The 23553-nt window shown below is 41.1% G+C and overlaps 2 protein-coding genes and 1 non-coding gene across 6 annotated transcripts in view; all 3 read right to left on the reverse strand.

The window, feature by feature from the left end:
* Positions 1-11240, reverse strand: part of pcnt (pericentrin) — a 38821-nt gene extending 27581 nt beyond the window's left edge. For 2 of the 3 annotated variants that reach the window (XM_008399734.2, XM_008399733.2), the window contains exons 1-11: positions 11026-11240; positions 9263-9292; positions 5210-5386; positions 4708-4854; positions 3518-3667; positions 2552-3423; positions 2108-2455; positions 1042-1444; positions 497-913; positions 204-419; positions 26-121 (exon numbers count right to left, since the gene is read on the reverse strand). In XM_008399734.2, the coding sequence (XP_008397956.1) occupies positions 26-121; positions 204-419; positions 497-913; positions 1042-1444; positions 2108-2455; positions 2552-3423; positions 3518-3667; positions 4708-4854; positions 5210-5386; positions 9263-9292; positions 11026-11073 (2904 nt within the window). In that variant the 5' untranslated portion in view covers positions 11074-11240. The remainder of the gene's footprint in view (positions 1-25; positions 122-203; positions 420-496; positions 914-1041; positions 1445-2107; positions 2456-2551; positions 3424-3517; positions 3668-4707; positions 4855-5209; positions 5387-9262; positions 9293-11025) is intronic. The other variant, XM_008399735.2, reaches the window with a different exon arrangement.
* An 832-nt stretch (positions 11241-12072) lies between these two features.
* Positions 12073-12145, reverse strand: trnak-uuu (transfer RNA lysine (anticodon UUU)). Its single transcript has one exon. It is a non-coding gene; the product is annotated as a tRNA-Lys (tRNA).
* Positions 12146-12281: 136 nt separating this feature from the next.
* Positions 12282-22148, reverse strand: atg9a (ATG9 autophagy related 9 homolog A (S. cerevisiae)). 2 transcript variants are annotated; one of them, XM_008399737.2, is made up of 20 exons: positions 21952-22148; positions 21606-21661; positions 20788-20935; positions 20618-20661; positions 20461-20525; positions 20210-20359; positions 19696-19837; positions 19398-19538; positions 19177-19297; positions 18867-19042; positions 18657-18779; positions 17925-18112; positions 16749-16902; positions 16427-16606; positions 16127-16339; positions 15803-16026; positions 14511-14628; positions 14147-14411; positions 13767-13912; positions 12282-13675 (listed from the first exon to the last, which is right to left on the reverse strand). In XM_008399737.2, the coding sequence occupies exons 3-20, from the start codon at positions 20888-20890 to the stop codon at positions 13667-13669; spliced, it is 2562 nt and encodes an 853-aa protein (XP_008397959.1). In that variant the 5' UTR covers positions 20891-20935; positions 21606-21661; positions 21952-22148; the 3' UTR covers positions 12282-13666. The 2 variants fall into 2 exon arrangements, with proteins under 2 accessions (XP_008397959.1, XP_008397960.1); XM_008399738.2 differs by lacking the exon at positions 21952-22148 and adding an exon at positions 21905-21933.
* Between the last annotated feature and the right edge of the window lie 1405 nt (positions 22149-23553).

The raw sequence follows: 23553 nt of genomic DNA on the forward strand, positions 1-23553 counted from the left end.
ATCTGCCAGAGCGACTGACTGATACCTCTTTGATGAGGAAAATCTGTTGCTTCTGCTCTTCCTCCATGACGACCCGCTGCTTCAGCAGCTCCGTCTCCAGGCGATCATTCAACTCAGAAATCTAGATATTTATTGAGGAGGAAATACTGAAACGTCTATAATCGTAATCTGAAGACCACATTTATGAAGTTTGCGAATCCCACCTCTTGCTGATGTTTCTCTACCAAGATGATCATTTCCTGCTTGTGAGAAGCTCTGAGTTTTTCTGACACTTCCTCCACGGCCTGCGCCTGCTTCTCAATGACAGCCTTCACCTCCTCTTCCTTCTCTTTCATTTTTTCCTCCAGTAAACGAGTTGCATCGATCAGCTTGTCCTTCTCCCGTCTCTCCTCCTCCCATTTTTCCTTTTCTTCAGCCAACTGTTAAATAACATTTGTCACATAAATACAGCAAAAAGAGCAAATCAAATGGGAAAAATATGTCACGTGCATCTCACCTCAAGATCCTTGGCTTTCATAATGTTCTCAAACTGCTCGAGTTCCTCCTCCAGGACCTGTTCCATCTTTTTTATCTGTTCGTCCATCTGCTGTTCCTTCCTCTTCTCCTCCTCCCGCTGTGTCGCAGACAGAGCCTGCGCCTCCTCCAAACAGGCCAGGTTTTCTCTCAGACTGTGAATATGAGACTCCAGCTCGTTTTTCGCTCTTTCAGCTGAATCTAGACCGTCCCGGCTCTTCTGCAGTTCTTGCTGCAGTCTGCCGACTTCGTCTTGGAGCTTTAGAAACTGCAACTGGGTCGCTTCGAGCTCCTTTGAGACGGCATCGAGCTCAGCTGCCTTCTGACCGAAGAGAGTCGTCGTCGTTTTCTGCTCCGTCTTTGTCTCCTCTAGTTCTGATTTCAGCTGGTCACAGTAAGCCTTGAGATAGGGAGCGAACAAAAAAACAAAACAAAAACAAATCACTGAATATGCTATTTGCATTAATTTGAAATCATAAGCATATTCACATTCCCAGTGAACAGTGACCTCTTATTGGAGTGACATACCTGTAATGTCTGGATCTGGAGCTCGTTGCTCTGCTCCGAAACATCCGTGGAAGAATCTGGACTCGGCTTCGTCGCCTGCAGTTCCTCCCGACTTTGAGGAGCCAAGAGAGAAACCTCTTCCTCCAATTCCTCATTTAGTTGTCCTGAAAATTCGTCGACGTTTTCCGACGAAGAGAAAGAAAACCTAATCAGGGATGTTTCTGCAGTTCCTCCAGCTTCTTGTCCAATCGATGTTGCCACGGTTTCGTTTCCCCTTCCTCCCATTAAGGCTCCGTCTCTGTAGTCAGAGGTTTCCTGCTCATCAGTCCTCGAGTTCATCTCTTCCTCAACCAGCCTCCGTCTCTTCCTCTCTTCCTCAAGTTCACAGAGAGCTTGCTGCAGTTCCTCCGTCACCTGGGCCCACCTGAGCAAAAAAACGGCTCAAGTCGTAAATTCAAACATAAGATTATCAAAAACAGCTGCAATAAAATAAAAATAAATTAGGTGACAGAGAAACTCAAACAAGCGCATACTTTTTAAATGGAAGGAAAATAGTTTTCTAAAAAAAATTAAAATAAATAAAAAATAAAATCTAATTCAAATCTGAAAAGTGTGGTGTGCCAAGCTGCTTACTGTTTAACGCTGGAGAAGAAAAATGTTAGAGAACGAAACCCATCTGAACAGAGTCAGATGTACAAAGAAATTATTTTAGTCAAATGTCTTGACCAGCCCTGGATCAAACCATCTTTAAAGACCCAGTCAGAGCCAGTTTAATCTAAATTTGTGTTCATATCACCCTTTAGCTGATCTGAAGTAGCTATGGCTACTCTGCAAAAGAAAGCAAAGGTTTTAATCTAGACGTATAAGCTGATTGACGAAGGCTGAATGTCAGCTTTTTATTTACAAATCAAAAAATATTTCACGTATCATTTTATTTCCACTTCTCAACCATGCTCTACTTTGCTTTGGCTAGACCAATTCAAACCATATTAAACGTTTGAAAGCCACGGTACATGTTTGTCTGTAAAAATCACTAACATGTGGTAAAAGAAATAAAACAAAACTATCTTCTAATATTTTCCGTTACCTGCTCCGCGCCTCCTCCACTTCCTCTGCGCTCTTGAGGACTTCCTCTCTCAACACGCCCAAGTCGCGCTCCTTCTGAGCCAGCTCCTCGCGCAGCTCCTCGCACTGCTGGCTCAGCAACTGTTTTTCCAACTCGGTCTTCTCAAACTGCTGCTCGGACAGTTGACTAGAGCCCATTTCACCGGAGCCGTGAAGCCACTGAGAGAAGAACTGTTCACTGGAATCGCCAGCCTCTGAGACGGTGTATTGCGTGCTGCTGATGTTCTGATTGGTCTGGTTTTCTTCGCAGACACGGTATGAAATCGACAGCAGCGGCTGGTCACCGAAAACGTCGCTGTTGAGCTCAAAACTGCACAGAGAGGCACAAAGGGGAAACGTTAGCGCCATCCAGCGTGTAAACTGTGAAAAAAAAAAGAACGCATTTCAATCCAAAAGCTTCTGTTACCTGCAGTCTGCAGACACATCCAGTTGACTGGGTTGTTCAAAACCTTCATTTACCACTGAAGATTGCGAATGTGACAGCGGAACCGAGGACAGGTACCGCTCCATCAGAATATCTCCTTGTGCCGATGCGTCCAGATCCTCGCCATCAGCTCCACTTTCCAGGTGGGCTTCCTCTACCGTAACCTCCTCAGCAGTGATGGCGGCTTTGGCGTGGTTCTCCCGGTTCTTAACAGCTTTCAGTCCTTCCACCTCTTTCTCCCTCTGCCGAAGTTGTCTTTCGCTCTTATCCAGCAGCTGCCTGACGTGCTCGACCTCCTCTTTGAGCGTTTGCATCTCATCCTCCAGTCTCCGCTTTTCTTCCTCAAGGCTCTGGAGATGGAAAGCGGAGCCGGCAGAATCCAAATCGGATCTCCTCTCGGAATCTTCATTCTGAAGCCTCCGCCTCAGCTCTGACACTTCTCTGTTCAGCTCTTCCTTCTCCTCCTTGTACTGCTGCATGACAAGGCACTGGTTTTGGAGTTTTTGCAGTTGGGCCTCGCTTTCTTTTCGCTCCTCTTCCCTCTCCTCCTCCAGCAACGAAAGCGCGCGTCGGTTTCTCTCCATCTCCTTTGCTAGTTCGGCACTTATACGTTGGCTATTTTTCCTTTCTTCTTCCAGCTCAGACATCAACTTGTGTAAAACTGTATCGATCTCAGCATCGCTGTCACCACTGAGGCCGTCTGGGCTCTGCTGGGAGCCATGGCCTGCATTTCCTGACCCCTCTGATGTTGCCTTTTTATGCCTGATGTTTGAAGAGAGGCCGTGGTGATGCTCCGCAACACCAAACGCTTCGGCCCCCGGGTGACCTTTAATCCGCTGGAACTCTACGTTGGTCTGTACGAAATGAAACAATCAATACGGAGCTTTGAAATGCAAAAAAATAAATAAATAAAATAAATAGCTCAGTCCTAAAAATGTTTCCACTCACCTGCTGGAGCCGTTTCTGCAGAGCCTGGATCTGTCCAGCGAGACACTGAGCCTGCAGCTGCATCTCATCTCTACTCGACAGGGCTTCTTGCAGCTTGTTGCTGAGCTTGGCAATTATTTCATTCCGCTTCTCGACAGCCTGCTGCAGGAGCTGCAGACGCGGAGATTTAGGCAATTTTAGGAACGATCCAAACAAATGTTTTCATTCTTTCAAAGAAATTTGTTTTTAAGAGATGGGAAAATTACGTTTCTACAGGTGTTTGTGTAGCACTGACCGTCTGGGCTTTAGAAACCATGAAACTGAATGAAATATGTCAATATGCTTACATCTACAGTTAGAAAATATTAATCAGTCTTTGAAGAGGCTTAAAAAATATATTTTTTTAACCTTATGACTGGAGGCAATAATATTATTGAGTGGTCCAGTTAGAGAACTAAACTAATAATTTCATTAACTATACATACTGCCATAGACAAGCAAATGACATAAATAGAAAATGCGTCCAACAGAATTTTTTATAATTTCACTGGAGTCCAATCCAGAACCGCAAAGCATTCTGGGGGATGTAGGCAGAGGAAATGCTTTTGTTGCTGAGCTCATCAGGGCCAATTGAGCAAGGTTGGACGCATCAATTAGCTCACCCACTCATTGGTTACCTAGCAACAACCTGTTGAGTACATGAGTAACAGCAGTTTCAGGGTTCACCACCGTGTCTCATAACTGTGTAAAAATAAAACGGTGTGGACTGAAGGGGGAAAAAAAATGATAAGAACTGGAGAGGAATCTGGATAAAACAGGGACGGTCATCTCATCGGTTTATTCACCGGAAAAACAAAAAACAAAAAACGAAAATTATTGATCGACTGATCTGAAACCCTCATATCGTGATGCATTTTTCAGCCACATTGTCTAGCCAGCGAAGGCTGCGTCACAAGCTGTCAAAAACAAACTTCATGGTCGAATTAAAACGTTTGATCTGAATCTGCCAGGGGAGGTGGACTGCTGCATAAATCTATAAAATCAAATAGGATTTATTTATAAGAGCAAATTGCAAAGGAGGAGAACGGGGCCGGGATATACAAATGTTTATCAGTAGTTTGTCTCTCCATTTCCACAGATACTGTATTCGGAACTGGAAAATAATTCCAAACTGCAGGAACCCTGAACGTCTAGCCGTCTGTACTGAATACCTTGAGTTGCTCTTTCCCGGTCAGTGCAGCTAGCTCCTCTTCTGTCAGGTCCTCCACAGGAGAGAGGCTTCGCTCCGGAGTGGAGAACTCATCCTCTTGTTGGTCATTCTGCTGGTTTTCTGATTTCTCAGAGTTTGAGCCGCCAGACTAAAAAACAAACAAACAAACAAAAAAAACAAATAAATTTCAACGAACCATTCAGAACAAATCCTGTATTAAATGTACACTTCATGTAAACTGAACAGAAACAAGAGAGACAACGACAAGTAGGAGAAAAAAAAAAAAAGCAAATGATGCTTCAGTTAATCCTGGTCAGGTTGCTATGACAACAGGCCTTACAGGCAACATGATGGTTAGTGACCCAGTTCTCTAAAGTGTACGTGTACATGAATAACATGTTAAAGAACAGAGAAAGGATAGACGTGCGATATTAGACAGGACATATTTAAAAAATATATACATTAGCACACAGTTTCCAGAGAAGAACTTTACCCAACTTTACCTCTGAGCTGGTCTTGCCCTCGAGCGCCGCAGCGTCGGCCGGCGGCGGAGGGGGTTCTACCCGATGGTCTTGCGTCTGGCCGTCATTCTTCGAGTCAGCCTGGCCCTTCCCCTTCTGCGTCTTTTTCGCCGCCCCCGCACTGTTGCTTTTCGCCCGCTTCTTTCGGAAACTAGCAAGCTGTGCAGGAAGGACAGTGACAGGTAGACGGACACATAGGTCAGGATCACGGAGCACCACCAAACCACCAACATGGTGAAACTCAGGAGTCAAATACAGAGGAGGAAGGGGGTAAAAAGAAAAAAAAAAAATCTCCAGTCCAGATTTGAACCAAATTAGAGCAATGGGTTTTTGCGCACAAAGTGTATGAAGAGTTGAGTAGGAATTGTTGACAGAAAGCGACAGCAACCCATTGTGAGAAACTGCTAGTGAAGCGAAAAGAAATCCCAAAGTCGCACCCAAAATAGAAAAAGCGGAACCTGACGAGGCAGCCAAGTTCAAAACACTGTGAGCTCGCTAAAAATTCTCCAATCTCCAGAGAACTGGACCCCTCATGAGGTGAGCAGAATTTAATGACTCAGAATAACCTCAGCAGACCCGAAACAGAGGACCAGAAAGAAAAACTGTACTGAGCAATTTTCCTCAAGCAGAACTTTTAAAAAACATCTTCAAATCTTCGGAGTCTATTACTCCATAATGGAAGGCACAATTCCAGATCAAGCCATGTAAAATATGAACTCCTGGATCCTTTTAGTTGCAGATTCTCTTCCCTTCCTCTTCTTATTGCCACCTCCCTTTCATGACCCATCCCTTCCTTCAGCAGCTCGGATCAGACCCCTAGCAGCAGCCCTCTTTGATAGAAAGCCTGTCAGAGCTGTCCATCCGTGCCGAAAACTGTGCAATTTACATATTTTCCTGCAGAAGGGTCAGAGGTCCCACTCCTTCCATAGCGGGTCAGCCGTTTTCCAGTCCTGGTCTAGACTGTATTTTCTGCTGGCTGCTCCGACAGCCTGCAGAGCCCACCATCCTAGATCATGATCCAAAGCACGGGGATCCGCAAACTCTTGGAAAGATGATGGCACACGTCTAGACCAAGGATGGAGGGTGGAGACTGGGAGAAGCATTCACACGGAGAGGAGGAGACAAAGCTCCATGTGTGGCAAGCAGCGGCGGAGTGCGCGTGCTCAATTCAATCAGAGATTACGCGCTCCCTGGAGACCTACTTGTTGCTCTGTGCAATGAGTCACATGCATGATGCATGACTGCACAGCATGTGCATGCGTGTCAGGGTTTCTGCTCATGTTAAAAATTAGATTGCGGTTTCGCTTTCTACTCCCAGATTGCAGGAGGCAGCGTCCAATCTGGGATTGTTTCTTCAGCTTTATTATCCTTTATTGTCTACCCTAATACTAGCAAGCTGGTCTGAGGCTCTTAATTAATCACTAGCCTGCCCACCGTCCATCCTTAGTGGTATTCAGTGCTTCCGCCTGCCACACAACACCAAATCTGAGAAAAAACATCAGCCAGATGAGTTGCGTTTAGCCCAAGGCCACTTCTGCACCGCTGAGAGTCTGACTAAGCATCTAGCCTACTGTAAAGAAAACAGGGTGTGGAAAAGGTTTTCAACGATACGAATGCTAAAACACACCGTGCAACTGGCTTAAAGGAAGTCCATTCTCTCAACCAGGGCCTTATTGGTGTTCAATCTTTGCACACACATACACACGAAGCGCTTCCATTGTGGTAACATGAGAAAAATCAGAGCAACTGACAGCAAAGCATTACCATAGCAACATCTCCAGTGTGAAACACAAGCAAAACAAAGAATCTGTAATCCTTTAGACCCACTGCCCCATCTGATGGTCTTTGATAAGCATTGCAGTGTACGTTCAAATGCATACTGAAGTGTTATTTTAGACTGACTCTCTGAGTAATCTCTATATCTTTTTATTAGTGTACATTTGTTTTTACAGAGCAGAGGTGAAAGTGAAAGTATTTGTATGTTGCAGAAGAGTGATAAGTGTCAAAACGGGAAGGCCCGTCACAATAAATGTTTGTGTGATCAATGTATTCACTGAATAAGAGGATAATACATCTGCAGTGCAAAAAAATTACATTTTCTACAAGATTACCTAATTAAGGTCATTTATATTTATTATATAACTGATGTAGGCAGGTTACCAATGGCATCACTCCGTTAGTAAAGTAACAATGTAAAAATGACAGCAAACTACAAGGAATGGTAATCCATATATAATTCTATAGTAAACAAAATTTTAAAATTAAGGCTTTTGGTTTCAAATCAATCACAGAAAACCTGCTTTTAAAGTAAAACTTTTTTATTAGCAAAATAGGTACTAAAAGTCACCAATTATATTAGGTAAAGCAACTGTACTGGTAAAATTAATTAAATCATACTTTTGAACATATTAGAGGTGTGCCGATCGATCAGCCACCGATCATAATCGGCCGATTTCCGTGAAAAAGTGTATGATCGGTGATCGCCAATCACTGTCTCTTGTTGCCGATCACACAAACCGATCATCTGCTTCTCATTTCCCAGCCTGCTTGTGCAGCTGGTCTCCTCTTTCCTTCACACTGCGCAAACGCGCAGCAACAAATTCTAAGTGAGGTGGAACTAAAACGCACTGAGTGACTGGGGAAGTTTGCGTGTTGCGGCGGAAAATTGAAGCACTCAAAATGCATCAACACAACAAAGCTAATACGACATAAAAACAATGGCATACTTGACGGAGTTTGGCTACATCGAGGCTCACTGCAGTAAAAAAGACATATGGAGGATCAGATAGCAGGTAAAGCAGCGCACAGCTACAAACACTCACCCGGATTAGYATGACGGTCAGAAAGCTAAACAAATAACCCGCAAAATAATTTAAGTCTTCGAGCTGCGATGCAAGACGCTGGTTCTGTTCTCGCTGTTGAGCCGCTGCTACGCGCTACAGGTAGTAATATTTCACAGACGGAGCGCCGCTTCTGCTCCACCTGGTAGTGACTCTCACACTGAACCTCTGTTTAAAGCTGCAGCATCTAACYTAAAAAAAATACATTTTACATACGTATTAAAACTTTCGCTGTCCTAACATGAGACAGATAATCTCTAAAAAAAATTATCGATCTCCTCCCTGCTCTGCATAATTACTCCKSTCAGTCAGAAACAGCCACTCAGAACTAGCAGTAATCAGCTAGCCGCCATGCTATCAGGAAGTTTTCATTTAGTAACTCTGGATTGTTTATTGTAATGTATCCTGTATTTGCCTTTGAATGTTTTATACTTTAATTTTTTGGGCAATATTGAGAGGTTTTATTTTGGCTCTTTGCATTATTTAGCCTCTTCAGAGCCTTCATGTTATCAGTCTGTTAAATATAGTATTATCAATAGCAGTACAATTTGCACAATGCCCATTTTGTTTAGTTTTCTTCTTGGAAAAAGTTATTAAGAACAAGTTTTTGTCTAAATTAAGGTGAATTCATGGTTCCTTTTTCCACATAATGTAACCGGTAGTGTTTATGATTAAAAAAAATAAAAAATGTGATCAGTATCGGTGACCGGTATTGGTGATCGGCCCTCATGGGTGATCGGTATCGGTAGGAAAAAACCTGATCGGCACATCTCTAACATACATATAAGATCCATTAGTTATATCTGCTTGTCGTCATTCCAAAGCAGCAGACCATTTAGCAAAATAAGTCAGGAAACTACTGCTAAATGTTGCCATTGTTCAAACAAAGACCAGCTAAATTTTGGAGTAGCTTTGAAGCAAGTGTGCTTATTGTGCAGGTATCCCCTCCAACTGAGTAATTGTTGCTTTTCTTCATTAAAAGCAAATAAATCATGTTCAACATTTTTATCTTAAATTTATGTGATGGATTATTATTTTACCAGGCTTTCCTTAAATAGCAATTTAACAGAATTACAGTGACAGGCCGCCACCCAAGAAAAATAATATACAGAAAACAGTAAAAGCAATACACCAGTAATCATCATTCCCAACACAAAGTAAAAAGTCTCAGTTAGTCACTACTTTCCATACTTACCGACTGGCTTCGAGGCATGTTGGATGAATTCTGTCATAAGAAATATCAATAGTTTATTGAAGTTGTTTGGGATGTTTTTGCTTCATAATAAAAGTAGTGCTGCATTTTAAATTAATCATCTGGAATGTGGCTCACGGCATAATGCATTAATTAGCTAGTCCAAATCAGTGACCCAATTAAATGCACTTTTTTCCCCGATGTAGCTTGTAGATTTCAGTGCAAACCATTCATGACCATTGGCCCATAACTAATATGTAAAAACAGATGCTTGATGCTGCTGAAGACATAGTAGCTACAAATTATTCATTAACCTGTGACCAACATTGCAGATCTTTCCTGGTAACAATAATCATTCAATTATCGTAAGTGGATGTCTCTTGCGTCAAGAAAATTGACAACCAAAGAGGGGAAATAACGAACTGGACAAAATATCAAACCACAATATAAAAGGTTTACAGTGTTGCTTATGCTAAGGGATGTTGGGTCAATTGGATGGACGTTCGCTCCTTTCTGACCCCAGAACCGATTAAGTTTGTTAGAAAAGATCAGAAAGAGCGGAGGGGACACTGTAATAACTTAACCAAAAGAGAAAGGAAAAAGGTGTATTGGTTATTTTTCATCTTTCTGAAACAAAACAAAATGTAATACATCAGTGTTATATTATTTGTCACCAAAAAGCTATCAGTGCCCTCTATTTATTATTTATGTTTGTCTGAAATGCTGGTTCTGCAAAATCCATTCTGTTTTAGGATGGTGGGTTTTCTGTGTTCAGCCAGGCTGAGATAACTGAGGTGACCAAACTCTTCAGCGACACCTTGAGATTCCCCAAATGGAGACACTGTGTCTTCCAAAAAGAGGCTGCTTGCATCTGTATCAAGCCATTTCACCATTAAATTAGGAACAGGAAGTGCAAACATTTTGCATAGTAATTTTCTATGAACCTGCTGACCCAGGCTTTCTATGTGAGAAAAAGATTATCTGAGCTAGACAAGTAAATACAACTTTGATCACCTTAAGCAATAGAAAGAGCCAATCCTCTATCCACCCAGGCCCAATGTTTTTTCTATTAAAACTGCCATCAATTAATATAATCCTGCATCAGTCAATCCTGAAGTACTGAGAGCATAACAACAACAAGAGCCCCGTTTATTGTTAATTTATCTCTAAATGGTTGTCTTAGGATAATTTAAGAGGCGTGTCCTTAATAGCAAAAAAGAGGGGGAAAAACAACATGTAGTTAGTTGACTAACTAGTTTCAGTTAGCTGAAACTAGCCGTTTTTGTGGATTATGTAGTTAGAAACATGAGCCATTAAGCGGTTATAAGGTTGCTGAAAGTAATAAGGTGGATCACATTTTTATCGAACCTAAGTTTCCAAAGATCCGCCATAGCAACAAAGTATCTTTATGTCCATGAATTTAAAAGTGTAGTTTGAGATCGCCCGCCTCTGCACTTTACCTCAATTCAAACGTAGCAATGAATTATTAACACTTTAAGCCTTTAACCAATTTAAATCCGTATGCTTGTTTTTACAGCAATGTACAAGCAGATTGGGTTTACTAGCGGAAAGCTAATTAATGTAAATGCCAACTCATAAATACAGAAACTAAACTGAACGGTTAAGGCCCGTATTTTACCAATCAGGACTTGTAAACTACGAGAGAAGCTAAGCAATTTTAGGAGTGGGCGCAATTAGCTGTGACCAGATGCAAAGCTATGACAAAAGAGTTTGCTAACAGATAGCATCAAACGTTAGCAACAAACCTTGGCTCTCCCAACTTCTAACTTCTTTTGCCGTTCAGCTTCATCCATAGCTTGGTAATACAGTAATTAACAGTCTAGGACATTCGTCCTAGTGCCGGAATGGAAAGCCACTATATTTCTTTATCTGATATGACCCTTTGGCTTAATAAAAATGTTGGAGTCTAATACGTCTAACTGTCAATAGACAACATTCAGTATGGCCGCCAAGTCGGTTGAACTCCGCCCTTAACCAGTTTTCTTCCACCAACGGTCCAATCAAATTGTAATATTTTTTTAACAAATGAACTTTGTCTCTGAAGCCCCACCTATCTTATACGTCACTCAAAACAAGAATACAACTGACCAATCACATTGGTGTTTATAGCCACCGATGTTTAATTGACGGGTCTTGTAGCCATTCAATAAGGCCTATGAGTCTACCTCTTCTGTATTGCAGGTTTGAATATGCGAACACGTTACTCTATGTAAGGGTTTAATTGCTTAATTCCCTAAGTCTCTAACATTTCTTTGACAGTTCATTACCTGTATATATTTAGCAGAAAGAGTCTTACTTGAGTGCCACTTTATATAAAAATGCTATATTATAGGGCTGGTTGGATAATTTTTGATCTGACTGATTGTATCGATTACATTACTCACTGAAAACATCTGTTCTGCATCGACAGACAGGCAGTGTTTGAAAAAATTTTTGTCTTTGATTCTTGTTGGTTTTCCTTCTTGCAACTAGAAGGCGCTCCAATGGCGTGTGACGTAATGCAATTCGTGTGCGTTGTATGTGGGTGTCATTCCTAAATGCGAGTAAAGTCGGAAAGCATCCCGGTTAAATGAATAACACGAACAAACAGATCAAGTGTGTTTAAAAAAAGACTGAAACATTTAAGTTTGGGTCAATTGCAACTCGCATGTCGTATCCACTCTTACTTACTTTTTCACAATGACACTCGCGTAACAACATAAGTGAGAAGAGGCTATTAATTACGTAAATGGAGTTAATTAAACTAAATAAACCATCTTAAATTTATGCCAATTAAAACAAAAAATTATGATCGCCCGAACAGGGACTTGAACCCTGGACCCTCAGATTAAAAGTCTGATGCTCTACCGACTGAGCTATCCGGGCTCTGAAGAAATCGTAAGGCGTAGACACTAAAAACCCTTTTACCCCACAATGAAATTGTTATTTTAGTGTGATATGAGCTCTAATATCACATAGCCGAGTGATCGGCTATGAACAAATATTTCAGAAGACACGCAAAGTAATTGCCACGTCTTTAATAGATTCATTTACAACTGTACAAAATATTATACAGCATCTATAAAACAGAAATCAGCTACTATTCCTTCAATTAGCCTGCATCCATAGATGCTCATTATTATAACATTGTTCTTTTTTAACCCCTCAACTGTCATGATGACACCACTGATTTGTAAGCATTTTGAGGGTGAAAGTTAAGGAGTTTTAACACCGGTGCTCATTTTTAGGCACATACTTAATTCAAAGCAGCCACTCATCATGGCACATCAATTTAACACATAAAATAACTTAAAATATACAAACATGGCATATAAAACAATCAAAACATGTACATTTCCTAAGAAATTATTAAAGTGCAATTCCTCATTTCCCATATTTTCCAAGTGATAAGGAGACAGAACAGCCATGCTGTGAATAGTAAAGATTTACTGCAGGGGAGTGATCTTGTTTAAACTCTTCTCATGCAGTTGCATTTAGGGCTACTTTATACAAAAAAGAAAATTCAAAACAAAACCTGCAGTCCTAAGAAATTTCTAAATATAAGATTCAGTTTTTTACTTTGGACTAACCATATAATTATGTGCATATGTTCACACAGATGGCTGCTGCTCTGTTTAAATAATCATCTGAATAAGAATCAATCTGTTCAAACTGAACCATATTTATGGAAAAGTCCTAAACAATTTTTGAAAAATTAAATTGATAAAAAATACACATGTAGAGAGAATTCAAAATATGGTTGAATATGGTCAGTTAACTTACATTAGTTTTTGCAAAAAGGTCAAATGTAAGTCAAAATACAAAGAACAGGGTATAAATAATGAACATCTTCCTGTTATTTAGTACAAGAACATATATAGACATTACAGCTTTATCTTAAAAAAAAATAAAAATCATAGATCTTGTTTTGCTGGAATCATTCTGAGCACATTCTGTACTTTTGGTACTGATTTAGAGAATCATTCTTTCAGATTTATAAAAGAGTGAGCAATTAAGAATCAAGTTTGGATTAATATTGGATGCTTCTTACAGTCCTGAGTCTTTACATTTTTTTCCCTACATTGCAATAACAAAATGAATTTTATTTGTAATCCTATGACATCATAAAAATGCTTAGTGTAGTCTGCCGTTGACTTGCTATAGGAAATAACTTGATCCTGCAGTCACTCCTGTGACGAATACAGTTTCATGCCACCTGCTGCAGAAAAGTCTAAATTTTATAACATCCAGCTGTATTTATTAGTACAAAGCATCCAGTCAATTTCACTTCCAAAGAGTTTAAAGGGGTTGTGATAAACCCTGCTGCACATTTCAAGCCAAGGTACAGGTATGCAGAAGGATGAGGATGAGTGTTGAGTTAACTGTAATGGTATTTCTTCATATGGCTTATGTAACCTAAAACAAAACAAACAGAGGACACATATATTAGAAATACAAACACGCAGGCAAAATGACTGCTACATTCTGCCAACCAAAGAGCATTTACTTTGTGTATGTGAGGAGGCAGCTCATCCTCTGAAGTTTCCTCTTGTACAGGCTCATGATGTCTTGATGATGCTTTACCGTCCTCTGCCCAGCCACCCATTGCAACGCGGGCCGTCCTCACAACCTTTCCAGCAGTACCAAAATGGTCTTGAAAGTAAAGGTAAAGAGAAGGTAGTTGAGAAGAAACACTAGATGATAACTATTTTTATAGGATCTGCCAAGTTGCCAGCTAAACCTTCATCACCTGACCCACCGCTCTTGTGCTAGAAAAATTAAAATCCTTTCATTCCAGTGACACAATTGACAATTATAAGAGTAAACTTAGAGCAATGACATTAAAAAATTAAATATTTTTAGAAGGAACAGTGGATAGTGACAGACCTGCGGCGGGCCCACTGTGACGCCTCTGACTGCTGCTCTGTGCCTTTTCCCCATCCTGGCCCACGTTGGTGCCGCCAGTGGCTGAAGCGGAACTGGCACCGGGACTCGGAAGCGTGGCGGGGAAGGTCTGCGAGCGTGGGAAATTTCGGGAGCGAGTGTTCGGCTCGCTCCTCACCTCATCAGGGATGCTGTCGCTGCTTTCGTCGCTCTCCTGCCTGTGCCACGTGTGACGCGACAGATCACCACGGGACTGCTGCTTATGAAGCTTAACGGAAAACAAAACAAGACTCGAGTTGATGTCGATTGGAATAGTCATTAAATGGATTGATAATACGTCTTAGCATGGGCAAGAATACGGATTTACCTCATGCATGTAAAGTGCATGAATGCTCATTTCAGTCGAGGCATACTCTGACAGGACTAAACTAGTGAGCTGGCCCTCCCATGCGCTGCTGCCTGAGCTCACAGTTCGGGCATCAGTTCTTAACAACAGACAAAAAAGGGGAAAAAATAAGAAATACAAGGCAATAAAAAGGTAAGTTGTTGAACAACAGAAAGGAAGATAGTTCAGTACCTTGCAAAGTATTCAAACTACTTGATAGGGCTTCATAGTTATCATAGTTATAGCTAGCTGGAATCTTAGTGCAGAAAATGCCCACATGTCACACATTACGGTGCCCAAGATGCTAAATAAAACCTACAAAGGTTTATCACAACCACCACTGCCATCAAAATATTTACCTATAATATCACCCTTTCATTATCTTCTGGAATTTTACATTCCTAACTCTTGAACCTGCACAGTGGCGCAGTTGGTAGAGCTGTTGCCTTGCAGCAAGAAGGTTCTGGGTTCAATTCCCGGCCCCGGACTTTCTGCATGGAGTTTGCATGTTCTCCCTGTTTTCTCTGGGTACTCCAGTTTCCTCCCACAGTCCAAAAACATGACTGTCGGGTTAATTGGCCTCTCCAAATTGCCCCTAGGTGTGAGTGTTTGGGTGCATAGTTGTTTGTCCATGTTGCCCTGCGACAGACTGGCGACCTGTCCTCTCGCCCGGAACGTTAGCTGGAGATAGGCACCAGCAACCCTCCCGACCCCACGAAGGGACAAGGGTGTAAGAAGATGGATGGAACTCTTGAACCAGTATACATTTGGTTCTATTACAACCTTAAACTGCAGTTTATTTTTAAGGGATTTTATGTGGTGGACCAGCACAAGGTACTGCATAAATTTTCAAACAAAAATGTAACTGATAAAAATCTGAATTTAGTTCTTTAACAAACCTCTGAAGTCCTCAGGGAGCAGATGTTTTAGCATATTAAATTACATACTAGTGGACCATTTACTACTAAAATGTGACTTCTGAAAAGGAGCTATCTCCAATAAATTTTACTCTGGGGTATCAGAGTCAACTGTGCAGAATACAAAAGCACACAAATCTTAGCCTTCTTTTTTCTAAAATAAATTAAAACTCTGTATTATTTTGCTTCCAGGTTACATTTATTCTCCACTTTGTTTTGGTCTTCCACATAACATGCTATTCATATACATTGGAGTTTGTGGCTGTAACGTGAAAAAGGTTCAAGGGGTGTGAATAGTTTTGCAAGGCTCTGTAGATATCAGCATTTCTGGCTGATTTGAACATTGTATTTACTTACCCAGAGCCTGTCATTGCTCTGCAAGTAAAGCCACTCGCTCTGTGAGCAGCACTCAAGCTGCCTCTGAGGTGAAGGCTGCTGCTGATCGGCGAGAGAGAGCGCAGGGCCGTTGCCCCGCCGGGCATTCCAGTAACTGCATTGTTGGCTAAAGAGCTGTCGCAGGCGAAATGAACAGAGCCCAGTGTGGAGGGACCCGCCAAGATGTTTGCAACAAGACTTCTTGGCTACAAGTGAGGGGGAAAAAAGGGCAAAAGATTAAATGAATAATTAACTGCTGAGGGTTCAGACATCACCGCAGAGATATCACTTTGTTTATGACCCTACTTCAGACTCTGACAAAGAGAGTGGATGCGTTTCAGAGGAGGCCCCTGCAGCCTCCCTGTGGACTCGTTCTTTCAGCTGGCTGATGAAGTGTGTCGTCTCTCTAGGAGGCTGCCAGTGTGGGTTGGTGATGGCGAAGTGCATCAGCGATAACTCCGTCTTCCCATCCTCCGCCTGCTGGTAGATGGATGCCTCGGTCTTTCCCTCCGACATCCACTGCGGAGTAGAAATCAAATGCCGATCAATGGGCTGCTGCACGACTCGGACGTAAGCACTTCTGACTCCTGCCGGGATGAGCCTCACCGCTGGATGTCCGTGCTGCCTGATGTCCATCTGGGCAAACGAGCAGGTGTCCCCCACCCCGATCACCTCCACCGTAAAATTCCTAAAGAAATCAATGATCTCCAGAGACTTCCTCCTCAGGCAGAAGATGAGAATGATGGGAGTCACCACTGGACTTAGGAGCTCCTCAAGAATAAACACCTGCAGGTGAGGAAAAATGTTGATGGACTAAAACCCAAGGCTTCCTTGGGAAGGTATAACCTGCATTGTACTGTTGGATCAGTGAGTTCAGACACTTGACACTATCTAATATCTAATCCTGGATATCGTTTTCCCCACTTACAGCTTTGTATTGGAAGAGCTGGGAAAACTGGTCTCGGGTCTCATATCTGTGGGCGTTGCCCTGCCAGTGGTCAGGCATGTAGTGGATGTGAGCCAGGATGACCCGCAGCAGCTGTTCAGGACAAAACACCATGTGCTTATCAGGAATAAATGACCTGAAGAGAGAAAAACAGGTTGAAGAAAATTACTATGTTACATACACACTGGGCATGAATTATAAATTATAAATAATTAGTGAAGTTTAACCACGAACAAGTCTTATGCCTGATAAGTGAAATAAGAGTAAAAACTACTAAACTTACATAAAATATATTTGGGTGTATATGACTGTAGGTACAAAAGTTTTTTTTTTTTTTTTCCTATTTGGACCCCAAATTCACCCAGAGACTTAAGATCTATATGCTGGTTTGTCTGATTTTCCACATTTGGCCACATGACAAACCACAGCCTTCAAATCATTTTAATGGGGTTTTATGTGATAAACCAACTCAAAATTGTGCACAATTGTAGAAGTGGAAGGAAAATTATATATTGCTTTAAAAAAAGTGAGACTGATTTATTTCCATGCAACGTTGCAAACAAGCTTAAACTCAGTCAGACCGGAAAAGAACGTGTGGACACCAATTTAAGTAATTCTCATTTTTATTTCGCCCCTGGACTTTGACTAGGCCACAGCAACACAAGAATATTATTTGATCTAAATCATTCTATTGGCCCTCTTACACATTGTATTTCAAAATTGCCGTTTTTACTTAATTCTATTCTGCATTCATTTGTTGTTGAAGAAAATCCATTCGAACAGAAAGGTGTTTCACAATCATGATGGTGAGTTCAGGGTGCAGTGCGGTGTTACTCTTCGGTCACAAGCACTAATTTGTGGACGGCACAAGTAATATTCTTCCGGTGGGGAGATTCGCCCATATAAGCTTGTGAACCTCTGCAGCTCCTCCAGAGTTACCAAAAGCCTCTTGGCTGCTTCTCTCATTTTCTTATCACTTTGGATTTAGCTATTGCTCACCAATACAGTCCAATGTGTGTGGTTCCAAAATAATAATAAAAAATAATAATAAAAAAATCTGAACACTTTTGCAAAGTAATGTCCATGCCAGAATAATTGCCAACAACAAAAGTAAAAACAGGTGTTGTGGATGTACAGGCTCGTTTTACTTATTCTTACCTACAAATTGTTATGCAGACTCCAAGCAGCGTGATAGACGAGAGAACATGTTCCACCGCGAGAACATCCTCGTCGTAGATGGTCAGAGCAATGAGAACGGCCAGAAGGGAGCCGGCGAAAAACGCCACGTTTTTGGCAACGACTGTCAGCAGGGGAGAAAGGAAGCAGTTCATGTACTTGGACGCAGCCTGGATATAAAGATAACAAAGGAGGAAGAACAGGAAGAGAATAAAAGAGGACAGAATTAATCATTAACTTCACTCCACACACCCTTTTGTTTATTCTAAAGGCAAGCATTGGTTCTCACTCCAGCTCTCCAGGGCACGCTGCCCTGCATGCTTTAATTGTTTCCAAGCTGCTGCACACCCGACTTAAATTAACAAGGGATTATGAAGATCCTACAGAACTTGGAGGAATGCTGAAGAGGTAACGGCGTCATTTGAATCGGGTGTGCTGGAACAAAAACACATCTCTGAAATATGAGGGTGCATTCACACCGGCCCTGTTCAGTCCACTTTTATCAAACTCCAGTTCGTTTGTCTAGAGAAGCACTTGTTCGTTTGAGGACGTATGAATGCGCAACTCTGATCAGTCTAAAAACCTAAGTCTTGGTTCGATTAAAGTGCACTGTGACGTGGTTTGAAAGAGGACAGGGATTGAGAACAACTGCTTTAAAGAAAATTTCTTTCAGATTGCTTTTGGGATGTTTGTGAGGCGAGGCGGTGTCCTGACCTTGTAGCCTTTACTGAGGCGGGACATGAGCTCGTGGTCCAGCTCGTTGAAGTGACGCAGGTAACATCGACCGTAAAGAGACCAGCATCTCGCCCCCAGAGATCCAGGCTCCCGCTTGATTATCTTCATACAACAAACAAATAATTCTTATGATTAAAAGCAAACTAAATGTTGTGAGAGTTTGCTAAAGTGGATGTTTTAGCTTTGTACCTCAGTGTAACTAAAGAAGGCGTACAGAATCTGCCACACCAGGATGACTGGACACAGAAGCAGATTTGCAATCCCAATCCACAGGATACGAGATGCCAGCCTATCTGCAAGCTCCAGCCTGTTGCCTCCTCTCTTATACTCTTGCTTCAGACTCCACTCATTCTCAAATAGGGAGCCTAACAAAAAAAAAAAATGAAAGTAACAACATTAAAGCTCCAATTGAAATTCAAAACCTTGTAACCATGTCCATATGTTGGTAAATTTGGATGCATAAATGCGAAATGAATGTTTAGATTAAGACTTCACGCACCTGGTCCCCAAAAGAAGATGAGCTCAAAGTTGTATTTGAGACCCCGGGTGTAGAAAACGCTGTCTCCCAGTACAGGAAGCCGAAATCGCACGGGAAGGAGGGATTTATTCACCATAGCAACCTAGAGAAGTAAAGGTAGACATGTTTTGGATGAACTCACAGCTTTCGGCGGTGTTCGAAAACAAACGCTTTCTACATTAACGAGTGACAAATATACACACCATGTAGTTTTTGAAGCGGAGGATTCGGTGGTAAATGTCGAGCTCCGTCAGCTCTTTCTTATGAATGCAGATCTGGTGCTCCTTCTGGATCTCAATGATCCTGGCCTGAACTTCCTGCCACGTTGCGTAAGGGAGCTCAGACTGAAGCGCAAAAGGACGATAAATGTCACGGGTCAGGCTTTAACGTGTGTAGCCGCTATAAACGTCGCTGGGCGTATTTGATGTTGACGCGGCGAACCTTTGCAGGACTAACATCACTAAGAAGTGACAAACAGGAAATACAAACTTCCTGCCTCACCATGCTCATCTTCAGCGCGTTGATGTAGAAAGATCTGATCTCCCAGTAGCAGCAAACGTTGTAGAGGAATTTGACCAAACGATGTAACCAGAACACCCCGGAGATGATCAGAACAAAGATCACAAACACGTTGTCTCGGATACTGAGAGAGGAAAAGGTCCACTTTTATTATTAGAAGAAGACAAAAAGAAGTGCCTATATTTACATGTAAAAAATTATTTATAACTCTTACATTTTTCCACATTATGTCACATTACAATGAGAAACTTCAAAGTGTTTTATTGGTATTTCTTTACACCCCAGCGCCAACACTTTGTACAACTATATTTGGATGCAAGTAGAAGTCCAAAGTCTTTGATTAGCCCACGTTTCAGATGATTATTAGTTCAATATTTTTGAAATCCGTTGATGTTTTTGGTTGTAATGTGGCAACTTGCGGAGAGGTTCCAAGCTGTCTAAATGCTTTTGTAAAAATACTCTAAACATACTAGTGTAATTCAAACATGGTACTCACTGGGTATTGCAGACATCCATTGGGAGTATTGCATCTGGTAAGGTGACTTTAGATGAATCTGTGTGATTTACGAACTTGTTGGCAAAGAGGACGTCGTAATCCACACAGTTAGCCAGAAAAACTGTGAAACCAACCACAAATAGCAGCTGTCTGCAGAGAGAGAGGCAACAAAGATGTGGACATGAAGAAATAATATCTGAGACACATTAAACACTTCTAGTAAGACTTGGTTTAATGGATCGGATACATACACCAGCTCAAAGATTTCTCCCAATAGCATGCAGGTGAATCCATTCTTCTGGTGCAGATTATAGACGTGAAGAAGATTAAGGACTAATTTCATCAGAAGTTGCATCTCATACATGGACATTTATATTCTCAACATGTTTTCAAAAACCAAAAGGATATTCTTTGAAAAAACAAGTCCAGGTTTTCTATGTGGTGCCACTGAGCTGGAAGAGAAGAATGTCAAACTAATTTTTTTTTAAAAAGTTCTGCAACATGAAAAACTGTTTTTTGTGTATTATAAGTTCAATTAATAATTGTTTTTGGGGGTTGGGGGGTGATATATCTCATACATTTGCTTCCCTCGGGCACGTGCATCAGCAGGTTCTCCTCGCCAGGAGGCGAGTCACTGTAGGACGCCTCCAGGCGCTGATACTCGGTCTCAAAGTGCGCCATGGTGGTAGGGCTAGTTCGGTCTCACAAAGCAGCCTCTGCTACAGCCTGGAGACATGGAGGAAAGGCAAAGATGGCGCAGATAGTAAGAAAAGTGTCAAATAAAATGGAAGAGGTTCACATCTTCCATTAAAAAGAAGAAAGACATTTGTTTTGGAGACAGCAACTTGAGGGCTAAAGTATTTCTCTCAAAGCAGAAGAAAGGATTCATTTAGCGGTTTGAAAATATTTCTGACCACAAAATAAAGATGTAGAAAGTCTAGGCGTGGAAGCTAAGCAGCCACAGCTTTTAACTCTACAGTTGGAAAAAAGCAAGCTTGTTGGCTCTATGTAGTAAGAACAATTGTTATACATTTGTGTTTTAAAATATTTGCCACCATCCTTTGAAATTCTGTTTTATTGACTTGCAATTGTTAGTTAATGGAAAGTGGGTTCATTTTAACTTAGGAACAACACTGAAGCGAAATGAAAACCAAATCAAATGGAGCATTTGACAGTAACACTAATAGGACCCTGCAGAGATTCAGATTTTAATAGTCTTAATTCAAACAGCATTTTAACACATGTTGTAATGTAAAGAGGGGGTTCATTATGTTCTGTAAGGAAGTTTACAATGCAGGTATAACGACATCCTGTAACAGGAAATGGCAAGAACACACTGAGCAGGGCAAATCTCATTCAAGTATGGTAAGAGAAATATAAGCAAAAACAGACTTACATCCATTCCTGCCAAGTGTGGTTCATCCTGGTCAGGAGGCTAGTCAACATTCCCAGCTACAGTAAAAAAACAGAAAACCCGAAGCTTAAATTAGAAACATAAACAGGTGAAGTCTCCCCCGAAACCCCTAAAATTGGCTATTTCTGGTTAAAATGACAACAGCAGACTGGCGGAAATAAAGACTGGCTATCTATAGCAATAAGCAAAGCACCTATAAGCTAAATTAACTTGAAATGTTACAAAAACCTCATAACAGGCAATGCTATGTATAAATGAGAAACAACAACACTCGGAGGTACCATTACACTGAGTGTTGTCTTTGACAGCACAGGCCTGCCTCCCTTACCAAAAATATATCCCCTCTCGGTTCTCGCAACATGAAGTCCAAACCCTGGGACTCGCCTGTCCTCTGAGTCAGTCTAAATGTGAAATCCAGGGAGATTTTTATCCGATGACTCCTTATTATTTTCGTTTTCGCTCCCCTCCCAGTAGAAGTCAGGCACAAGCCAGTTTCATTTTCGAAACACCTAGCAGTGTGACGTCTGTCACAGCTAACAGGCAGAGCATTGTCCAATCAGAAAAGGGTACCTCTGATGCAACACCTACAGTGGCCAATAGAAATTTTACAAAGGCGGGTCCTGTGTGGTTCCTCGCCCTTTGCGCTGATTTAAATTATTTTTAAATGAGTATTTAGCGCCACCACATGTTTGTTAGGCAGTACTACAATATTTTCAGAGTAATCGTAAGGAAGCACGCTGATGTTGAAATTACAAGTCTAATTTAATAAAATATGTAATCTCTTAATTAATTTGTTTTGTCTGCCGTTCTTCTGTGAAATATTAGAACACTGGTTCCTCAAGTAAACCCCTCAGAAACATGTAAGAAATAAGAAATATGCAAGATTTTTTCCCCCAGATTAAATCACTACATTTTAAATGGAAATACATGCAGTTTTTTCCATTTTTTTGTTTAAATATGGATGAGTGGAAATATAGATTTTTCTTTCATGTTTAAAATATTAAAACATGAACCATGTTTTTACTGTTTTCTGCTTTCATCTTGTGTCGTGACTGTAGGAGAAGCAGTTTTTTTTTCTGAACGTCTCAAACGTGTTTTTTGTTTGTTTGTTTGTTTCACGTTTGGACATGAATAAATATATATTTTTAAAATATTAATTATGGGCCCTGAAATGAAATGAGGTAAAGTTCAGTTGTTATATTTACCTCCAAGGTTTCATCATCATATTTTTATTAAACTAAAAATTGGGTTTTGTCCTGCATATTTAAATAGATGTAGAGTTAATGAGGCCCAGGAGCTGAATCTCAGCACAAAAACTATGTTTTTACAAATCCAGACTCACTGCACTGTCTGTCTTGATGAATATTCATATAATGACTGCTAAGCCTTAGGAGTGACAGCTGGTCTTCATTCGATATATCACTGCTGCACTGTTAACACTAATGACTGAAAGTGTTTGAACCTTTGAGAGTTAAAACCTGAGGAGTTCATTGATCAGCCTCCCTGCACAATCACTGAATGACAAGTGTTGATCTTTACAAATACATCAGCACTTTTTTTCTCACACACCTTTAACATAATATTCTTTTTTCTTTTTCTTCAAGGAAATAAAAAAGGGTGCTGAGGTGTCTCGAGTCAGGTGGTAGCTTGTGTAATCCTGTTAAATACTGATCTGGGGAATTTAATCCATTCTGATGAGGATTAGGTTTTAATCAAGTAAATCCAGTGTTTAGCTTTTTGCTATGAAGTTCAATAAAAACTAAACAGTAATTGCAAAGTAATACATCTTATAAGTTGTAATGACTATCCTTTTTTTTTTTGCTCACAATAGATGAGTATCTTTAAGCTCATATGTCGGTGTGTGTGTGTGTGTGTGTGTGTGTGTGTGTGTGTGTGTGTGTGTGTGTGTGTGTGTGTGTGTGTGTGTGTG

This window comes from Poecilia reticulata, linkage group LG22 (assembly GCF_000633615.1).
Source record: "Poecilia reticulata strain Guanapo linkage group LG22, Guppy_female_1.0+MT, whole genome shotgun sequence".
Lineage (NCBI taxonomy): Eukaryota > Metazoa > Chordata > Actinopteri > Cyprinodontiformes > Poeciliidae > Poecilia > Poecilia reticulata.